Genomic DNA, 10,322 nt, shown 5'->3' on the forward strand with positions numbered 1-10,322 from the left:
CCTCATCTCCTTTAATTTCCGCTTGCGTTTCATTGTCAATCTTGCACGTTTGTATGTTGTTAAATATTACGAGCACTTGAGACTTATTTGGGTATCATTGAGTTTATTAAGATATTAATTTAAATTAAATTCATTAGATAGCTTAACAAATTGAAATCTAAGAATTCCCTAACTTGTGATTATTTTGTTAAATATTAAAATAGGGATTAAGTGATTAAATAATTTTAAATAATTTTTAAATACCTAATTGACCCCCCTCTTGGGATTACACCTAAATTAATAGATAGGATTGTGCTACCACACATTAGCCATCTATAGCGACATGTGGTAGTAGGCAGTGCTTTTGGTTTTTTTTTTTTTCTAAAAATCAAAGGGTTGCCACATGGCAGGGTGATGTCAATGTGGTGTCACTCGCCATATAGTAGAAAGTGATAGGCATTGGGGATTGGGAATGGATCGCTAATGTGGTAGCGATCTAGTTGTCTAGAGTAAAAACAATTTGGATGGTCAGGATTGGGCCACATCACCCCCAAGCATGTGGTCGTGGTTATGGCACGTGTCACTGTTAGATGGTGACACATGTGCCACTTATTATTTTTTTTTTTTGAAAAGTTAATATATATAATTTTGTTCCTTTTTTTTCTTCCTTTTCTTTTGTTCCTTTTTTTTTTTCTTCCCCTTCCCCAAGTTCTCTTGAATTTTCCTTTTCCCTCTCTAATTCTCTTACCTCTCTCTCATCCCACCCCTGACTCTCTCCCTACTCACTCAGCTCACTCACTCTCTCTCCGTCTATCTCTCTCTCTCTCTCTCTCTCTCTCTCTTTTAACTCACTCTAGACAGCCACCATTGTGGTCACACCTTCTCCGATGGCTTCTGCTACCCATAACAAACCCTGGTGAACTTCCCTATCCCTCTTCAATTCTTCTCACTTTCTCTTTGTTTATTCTCTTTCTATTTTCTTTTTAGATCTATTCTAACCATTTTTTTTTTCATTTTTGGGTTAGATAAAGGCTCAACCTTTAGAAAGCCAGGAAATGAGAGATGAACCAAGAAAGATACAAAAACCAATAAAAAATCTTCGATTTGCAGAGCAGCTGGCCCAATTTGAGTCAGTGAAGGCACTAAGTTGAAAACTTGAGCTATTTGAGAAGAACAATCCATGACCAGGACTAGATTTAAGATAACGTAGGACACGTTCAGCAGCTTCGAAATGAGGAGTACGTGGATTGGCCATAAACTGGCTTAGAACTTGAACACTGTATGTCAAGTTAGGTCGAGTGATAGTAAGATATAGCAGGTGACCAACGAGCCTTCTATAAGGTAATGGACTAGCAAGTAACTCACCATCTTCATTGGAAAGTTTGAGATTCTACACCATTGGAAAAGCAATTGGTTTACATCCTAAAAGACCTAAATCTCGTAGAATGTCTAAGGCATATTTCTGCTAACAAAGAGAAATACCCTTTGAAGAACAAGCCACCTCCAAACCTAAGAAATAACACAAGGAGCCGAGTTCCTTAATCTTAAACTTCTCATCAAGAAAAGATTTAATAGCAGTAATGCAAGACATATTAGAACTAGCAACTACAATGTCATTAACATAGATGATAAGAACTGTAAAATCAGCACTATCAACAAGAGTAAAGAAGCAAAAATCAATCTTCGATTAAGTGAATCCAAAAGAGAAAAGTGCTGAAGTAAGCTTGGAAAACCATTGACGTGAAGCTTGCTTTAAAATATAAAAGCTTTTAGTTAATCTACAAACCATATTGGCCCCCTAAGCTGCAAATCCAAGAAGAAGCTTTATATACACGTCCTCAGAAAAATCACCATGAAGAAAAGAATTATTCACATAAAAATGGTGAATAAAGAGATTCTGGGAGGCAATAATAGCAAGTAAACACCAAACACTAGTAAGCTTAGCAAACGGTGAAAAAGTTTCAATGTAATTTAGGCCTTCATGTTGAGTATATCCTTTGGCTACTAAAAGGGCTTTATAATGTTCAATTGAACCATCTAAATGATATTTAATCCGATGTACTCATTTATAGCCAATACGTTGATGTGTTGGATGCAAGGCAGTGATAGTCTATGTATGGTTTTCTTCAAGAGTCTCAAGTTTAGTAGCTATAGCATCTCTACAATGAGAAAACTTAACAACTTCATGGCAGAACTGTGGTTCCTCAGTGGAAGAAACATTAAGAAAAAAAAAAAGAGTGATTGGTAGGAGATAGGGAAGAATATGAAAGAACTGAACTAAGATCATAGGGCATACCTGAAGAAGGCCGAGAGAAATGAAGAACAGACTTGCCGGGTTGTGAAACATTGGCCAGATTATAGTGGTAATCACGTAAATATGATGGAGGATGACGAATACGAGTAGAATGACAAGGAGGAACAGAAACTAGAATATTAGAATCATTAGAAGTAAAGTTAGATGGAGAAGCCAGACTGTGTGAAGGAGAAACAAAAGTGTTTGATGGAAAAGGAAAATAAATATCATCAAAAGGACATGGAAGAACTAAAGAAAAAGAAAGAAAATAAGACGCATAGGTGAGAAAATTAAAAGAAAGAGATGAAAAAGAAAGTGTGTTTCATGAAAAATAACATCTTGTGAAATAAAAAAATCATGAGAGGAAAGATCAAAAAATCGGTAACCTTTGATAGCAAAAGGATAACTAAGAAATACACACTTCAGAACTCAAGAATCAAACTTGTTACGAGAGGATGATAAATTTAATGAAAAATAAAAATAGCCAAATACACGTAAATGTTTACAAGAAGGAAGTTTAGAAAAGTGAACTTCAAAAGGGGATTTGTTAGAAAAAAGAGGAGTAGGCATTCGGTTTACAAGATAGGTTGCAATAAGGATACAATCTGCCCAAAAGGGTAAAGGAAGGTGAGTTTGAAATCAAAGAGAACTGACAACATTAAGTAGATGTTTGTGCTTTCATTCAACAACTGAATTTTGATGAGGTGTAGCAACACAAGTGCATTGGCGGATGATTCCTTTTGAAACAAGAAAATCAGACATAAGAAATTCCTGCCAATTATCAGTGCGAAGAATTTTGACAGAGGTATGAAATTGATTTTCAACAAGAATAACAAAAATTCTGTAGGAGCATACCTGTCACACTTTTATTCTTTATTAAAAAAATCCATGTACATCGAGAGAAATCATCTACAATGAAAAGAAAATAACGAAATCCTTGTAAGGTACCCACAGAAAAAGGGCCCCAAATATCAGCATAAACAATTTAAAAACTAAATGTAGTCACTAAAGTGCTTGAAGGAAAAGGCAAGCAATGTTGCTTAGCCATTGGACAAACATTGTAGAGAGAATTATTAGCAGACTTAAAAGAGGAAAAAAAGAAGAAGAAGCAAATCATGAAGCGAAGGGAGAAGGATGATAGCTTTAAAGTTCATCCCAATAGCCCTTCAACTAAGTATAATACTGAGTAATAGAAAATTGAACTTGAGATAAATATGAGATAGCTTTCTTGAGTTCAAACATGCGAGGAACGTTGCTATGAGAGAAACGATCATGAAGATCCAACCAAATTGCACGAGTAGTGGTCGCATAGATGACACTGGCTACAATCTCCTTATAAATTGAATTGAGAAGCCATGCCACAACCATGCTATTACAGTGGCTCCATGGATAGTGAAGAGAATCAGAAATTGGTGGTTGAGGGAGGGATCCATCAATGAAAGTTATCTTATTCTTTGCATTCAAAGAAGTGAGCATCGATCGACTCCATGTATGATAGTTATCTCTGGTCAAGACATGAGAAACAAGAAAAACGCCAGGATCGTCTGAATTACTAAGATGATATGGATTGACAAAATCATCAATGGTTAATGAAGAATAAGAAGGTGGAATGACATATGTGGAAGGAGAAGAGGGAATTGGAGCTTCAGCCATTATAGAAGCTTGAGAGAAAACACTTTAAAATTGCTCTAATACCATATTAAATTTATGAAAGTACTTCAACTTTATTCACACGAAAAGTAGCCTACAACAGGGTATTTATATACAATAATTCAATAACTGAACTACCAACTCAAGAACTTAAATAACAACTAATTGAACTAACAAATGAACTACCAACTGAAGAACTAAATTAACAATTAACTGAACTAACAACACAAGAACTAAATCATAACTAGAAGCCGCTACTGCAGCTAACTGAGAGCTGTTGCTGCTATTTGTTGCGTGAGATGAGTGCCGTTTAGTTTGGGTCATGTTCAGTCCGGTTTTCTTCATTTGCTTTATGTGCCTTTATGTCATCAACTGGTAGACTTCTTTATCAAAGCTTTGTCTTCTGATTCTTTTCATTATTTACTTGCCAAATTGGGCGTGCTCAACATACACTGTCCAGCTTGAGGGGGCATATTATGAATTATAGCAAGCATCTCACATAACACCAACAATAGCATAGTAGCAGTAGCAGCAGCTCATCTCATGCAGCAGTTAGCAGCAGCAAGCAGTTGGTGACAGAAGTTAGTAGTAGCAGCAAATCTCGGTTAGTGGCAGTAGTAGCTTACAGTTATAATTTTGTTCTTGTGTTGTTAGTTCGGTTAATTGTTAATTTGGGAGTTTAGTTGTTAGTTCAGTTTGTTGTTAATTTAGTTCTTGAGTTGGAAGTTCAGTTATTGAATTGTTGTATTGAAAAGTAAGGTGCACTCCTAAAAAGGGGGATGAATTGGGATTTAATTTTTTTTTTGAAACTCCTTTTATAAACTCTTTCTCAACTAATTTTCGGATTTAGCAATCACACATGTATCGTTTGATTTTCAATTCACAAAATCAGCCAAGAAAAAATTTAATTTAAATCTTTATGGATAAGTATATCAATTTGAATGCTTTTCAAGTTTTTTAATACTTCTTTTGGAAAATTAAACCAAAACTCTATAATTCAATTCAATCAATCAAGATAAGCTACATAATATGAAATACTATAACAATTTCACCAAGCTTCCAAGACTTAGTCTTTTGATGTTGAGCTGTAGCTGATGAATGACCTGTATAATGAACGTACTCCCTTAGAAGTTTTCCGCAAGATTCAATCAATGTACACCCTTTTATTTAAGGTTTTCGGAATTCCCTATCACAAAATAATTTCCAGCAATTTAAATAAGCATCCATGTAGTTTATATGTGTTGAAATTTAAAGAGAATAGGGAAGAGAGTGGCACCAAGATTTTTACGAGGTTCAGCTATACCCTCCTACGTCCTCGCCTTAGGTACACCACCAAAGGATTGCACTATACCACTCCTTTAACTAGATGGAGCAAACTGTTTACACACTCCTTCAAGTAGAATAGAGCCCTCCTCTCCAAGTGATGCCCCATGCTTGGTAATCCAACGATTCAACAATCATGAACCATCAAAGACAACAAGAATAATAAAAATTCTTTTGTACAAAGACACTCTCAAAATAGATCTGATTAGTACAAGTTTAAGCACAACTAATATACTTCAATTTAAATATCAATAAAGAAAGGATTTGAAGCTCAAGAAATTAATCACCAGGTTCTTCTTTGGATTTGAAAATTCTCTGCAAGAGGACAAGAACCATGTGGTCGTATTAGCAGAAATTGAGTAATACTTCAACAAGAATGTGTGAGCAAGAGAGCTTTTGAAGAGTATGAGAATTATAGACTTTGATTGCTGATTGTATGTAGTTGTCTTTGATTCTTGGGTTTAACATGTATTTATAGATAGAAAAAGTATAATTTTATTATTCTCCAAGTTGCTTGGAGTTTTTCCCAAGTTTTTACAAAATTGGGGTCTGAAAAATCTAATTTGGAAACTTTTCTTAGCTATTAAAAAATAGCTGTTATGAAGTTCAGTCACTTCCCGGGGTCAATCGCCTGGGTTTTGAAAATTCAGTGAAATATCAAAGTCAAAATGGGGTTAGTCGTCTGGACTCACGGGGGTTAGTCGACTGGGCCTTTTTTGTCTCTCAAAATTAATTAAGCATAAATTGTCAATTTCCTGACCAGAATGGGTCAGTCGTCTGGACAGACAAAAATTCATGTTTTGCCATTTTGTTTCCAAAAGATATATATATATATTTTTTTTGCGAAATTGTTTCCATACTTTTGAAAATATTTTCTGGAGTTTTCAAAATTTTGTCTCTAAGTCAATAATAAATCCTAATGAGTTTCAATGCATCCATATTGATGTAAAATAAAGTACTTACATAAGACTCCTTTAAGACTTAAAAACTTTCTAAACATTAAGTCTTCATGTATGTCTTTCTTTGAGTCCATCCTGACCTTGAGCTTCAATAGTCTTTAAACTTTCATAAAATTTGTCAATCTTTGATCTTTTGAACTTTGTTTTGATCACTTGTCTTTGGAATATAGACTTTCAATAACACTTGTGATCACTTGATCTTGAACTCTAAACCTTGATTCTTGAAACATCATCACTTTTACCAAAACATGTTAAATTCCCTTGATTTGTTATCATCAAAACAAGATTCTTAAGCCTTTTTAGGCCAACTATCTCCCCATTTTTTTATGATGACAAATACAAAGAAAAAGTGAGTGAACCTTAATAAGGCTCCCCTTTACAATAAGCATATTTTTAACAGTGTTTTGAGAAAAAAAAAATCATTCATATGATCAAATAGTTCAAGATTCAACCATGTAAGTTCATTTTTCAAGATCTATACATCAATCAAGTATCAGTGCATCATAGTTCATGTCATCATATCAGTATTAGCAACATCATATCACGTCTCATAGTCTTTTTCGGCTTTATCTTAATTTTGCTCAAATTTCTCAACTTTGCATTTTATCTCCTCAATTTTGCTATTTATCTCAATTTTGCTTATACTTTCTCCCCCTTTTGGACATCAATCAAAAAGAGAAAAGTAACAAAGCAAAGCAAATGTAGTCACAAAATATCACACAAAAAAATAAAATAAAAAATAATCATATTTGTCCAGAGGTGTATACAGTGTCAAAAACATTTGGAGATACAAACCAAAGTAATAAAAAATAGAAAACTGAAGTTCAAAGCAAATACGAATAGATAATTGAGATACACAACACAAAAAACAACAAAATGATATATGAACCATCATCAGTTGCATCGTCATCAGCTGCATCATTTGCATTTTCTTCAGTGCTTTCATCATCACTTTCATCTTCCTCAGAGTCCTCATCAGATGCATCATCACTGGGAGGTGCAGAGCTAATGTCCATAGGATCTACTTTCCGTGAGGAACTAGCTTGATGATGTCCATATGACTAACTCATTGGTCAAGTGAGGAACAAGTAGGCTAAAGCGAGGCAAAGCTCTCCTGAAGAGACTGAATTCCTACATGCATATCATTATTGAAAGTAGTGAACTGATGTTGGAATGGAATAAATTGAGAAGGAGCTTAAAGCTTGGGTTCTTGCTGCTGATTAGGAGCTAATCCTGCTGCTTGTCTTGGTGGTCATCCTCCTTTCAAAAACCAACCCTGCTCATATTTCACGTATCTCATTTTTTTCAAGGTTGTGGAGGAGAAAATATAGTACCTAGTCCGTTTTATAAACAGCTCAATAAGAGTGGTGACATCAAGGTGAGCATATAGAAGATTTAGGAGACCACCATATGGAAGAGTAACTCGTCGGGCTTCCAATCTTGTCCTCATCCATTTAATAATTAAGCTTGACAAGTTGAGTTTCTTCCCTTTCAACAGACACCACATGACAAAGCAGTCAATGTAAGACATATAATCATGTGAACTAGCTTAGGGTAAAATATTGGACATGATAATTTTATAAAGAATTTGATCTTGGAGGTTCAATTGTTTATACAAAGGAGGATTTCCAAAGTATATGTGTTCTTCAAGCATAATCAACGGTAGGAATTCCTCGAGTGTGAAACCTTGTTCCAAAATCCATGATTGTACAAAATTAGGACACTCAAAGTCACCCTAGCCAATGTGGAGAATGGGGGCCAATGTCTGCGGAGTTAGGGCAATTGACTTTCCCCTAACTTCGGTAGTGAGTAACGATTCTCCTTGCACCATATTTGCATAAAAGATCTTTACTAAATTCGGATTAATCCCTTTTGATTGATAGACAATAAATTTTTTCCAACCTATTGCCCTAAACATCAGTAGAATATTGGGAAACTTTGATTCAAAGAATGCGGAGCAAGGATTTTACCTAAGATGGGTTCTGTAGAGCGAATATTATTTCGATATCGTTGCTTGGCATGAGGAGCAATAAGCCATCTCTTAATATTTTCGTCATTCTTTCCTAAAGTCGCATCATGGTTTGCCGTATTTTTTGTTCGCAACATTTTTATTTCAGAGGAGAGTAGCTGAATGTTTAAAACCCTAGGAATTGTGGGTAGGTGATGTAGGAAGATGATTTTCTCACTTTGATTGGAGGATTTTGAGGTTTAGAATCGAAGGAGATCAATGAGAAGGGAGTTCGAGTGAGTGATGAAATAGGGTTAGTTGATTGGGATCTGAAAAGTTAGGGTTTTGCATTGAGGAGTATTTACAATCCCATCTGTCATGTCGACTGGGGTCCTGAGTTTAGTCGCATGATCTTTAGAGAATTTTAATTTTTACAAGTCAGTAGCTTGTCAGTCGACTGGGGTCATAGGCTCAGTCATCTAACCTTACCAATTTGTCAAATAATTCTTTTCACTCATCATGTATCCTTCCTAAACAACTTCCCTACTATGTAATAGGTCAAGTTCTCTTTTTATTTATATAAACCGATCTTTTGGAAGAGGTTTGGTGAAAATATCTTCCCATTGATCATTTGTATTCACGAATTCAAGTAATATATATTCTTTTTCCACATGATCTTAGAAAATGATGTCTTATCTCTGTATGCTTAGTTCTTGATTGTGATATTGGATTTTTGGAATTATTTCTAGCACTTATATTATCGCACTATATAGGTATAGCTGAATACTCTAAATTAAAGTCTTTTAATTGTTGCTTCATATAGTGTGTTTGTACACAACAACTACCTGATGCCACATACTGAGCTTCAACAGTATATAAGGCTACAAAAGTTTCTTGGAGAACCAAGACACAAGAGATCGTCCTAGAAAATGACAAGTTCCACTTCTGCTATTTCTATCAATTTTACATCCCGCATAATCTGCATCAAAATAATTAATCATCTTAAAGTGATTGTCCTTAGGATACCATAGACCAAAGTCAATAGTGCTTATCAAATATCTTAAGATTCTTTTTACCGCTATCTAGTGAGATTCCTTAGGAGCTGATTGAAACCGGACGCACATGCATACACTAAACTTTTTTATCTGGTCTACTAGCTGTCAAGTATAATAGACTACCTATCATACCTCGATAGTATTACATGTCAATTGGTTTTCCTTTTTCATCTTTATCAAGACTTATGGAAAGTACTCATTGGTGTTCCTATACGATTGCTACCTTCCATATCAAACTTCTTAAGCATGTCCTTTATATATTTTGATTGATTTATAAATGTTCCACTTTTAGCTTGCTTGATTTGTAGTCCTAGGAAGTAATTTAACTCTCCCACCATACTCATTTCAAATTCATCTTGCATACATTTTGCAAATTCCTTACATAAATCATCGTTTGTAGCACCAAATATGATATCATCAACATAAATTTGTTTGATAAGCATATCTTTTTTCTTAGCTTTAATGAATAAGTTGTTGTCAGCCTTTCCTCTTAAAAATCCATTTTCTAGTAGGAATCCACTCAACATCTCATACCAAGCTCTAGGAGCTTGTTTTAACTGATATAATGCTTTTGTTAATCTAAATACATGATTAGGTTTATTTATATCCTCAAAACTAGGAGGTTGTGCCACATAGACTTTTTCATTTATAAATCCATCTAAAAATGGACTCTTCACATCCATTTGATAGAGTTTAAATTCTTGGTGAGATGCATAGGCTAATAACATTCTCATGGCTTCCATTCTAACTACTAGAGCAAAAGTCTGATCGTAGTCTATTCCTTCCTCTTGATTATATCCTTGAGCTACAAGTCCCACCTTATTTCTTACTACAATATCATTTTCACCTTTTTATTCCTAAATACTCATCTTGTTCCAGTTATTGAATGATCATTGGCTCTAGGAACTAATTTCCATACTATTTTTCTTTCAAACTGATTTAATTCTTCTTGCATTGCTACCATCCCTGAATCATCACTTAACGCTTCTTCAATGTTCTTAGGTTCTTCTTGGGATAGAAATGCGTGATGATTACATAGGTTTTTTAATGAAGATCTAGTTGATACTCCTCATGATGGTTCTCCTATGATTTGATCTTTTTGATAAAAATTTCCA

The 10,322-nt window shown here is 34.6% G+C and overlaps 1 protein-coding gene across 1 annotated transcript; it reads right to left on the reverse strand.

The window, feature by feature from the left end:
* Positions 1–1,012: 1,012 nt before the first annotated feature.
* Positions 1,013–7,220, reverse strand: LOC131151376 (uncharacterized). The gene is made up of 5 exons (XM_058102621.1): positions 7,094–7,220; positions 3,513–3,915; positions 2,276–2,451; positions 1,481–1,614; positions 1,013–1,369 (listed from the first exon to the last, which is right to left on the reverse strand). Exons 1-5 carry the CDS (start codon positions 7,218–7,220, stop codon positions 1,013–1,015), a joined length of 1,197 nt encoding a protein of 398 aa, XP_057958604.1.
* Positions 7,221–10,322: the final 3,102 nt, after the last annotated feature.

The sequence above is a fragment of the Malania oleifera genome, chromosome 3 (genome assembly GCF_029873635.1).
Source record: "Malania oleifera isolate guangnan ecotype guangnan chromosome 3, ASM2987363v1, whole genome shotgun sequence".
Classification (NCBI taxonomy): Eukaryota; Viridiplantae; Streptophyta; class Magnoliopsida; order Santalales; family Ximeniaceae; genus Malania; species Malania oleifera.

What these genes read in the sequence shown, in the direction of transcription:
- LOC131151376 (XM_058102621.1), bottom strand. Translation starts at nt 7,220, where the DNA reads ATGGACATTAGCTCTGCACCTCCCAGTGATGATGCATCTGATGAGGAC. An exon ending in CATAGCAACGTTCCTCGCAT is followed by an intron (nt 2,452 to 3,512) that starts GTTTGAACTCAA and finishes TCCTTCACACAG; the next exon opens with TCTGGCTTCTCCATCTAACT. An exon ending in TTTCTCTCGGCCTTCTTCAG is followed by an intron (nt 1,615 to 2,275) that starts GTATGCCCTATG and finishes CTGATTTTACAG; the next exon opens with TTCTTATCATCTATGTTAAT.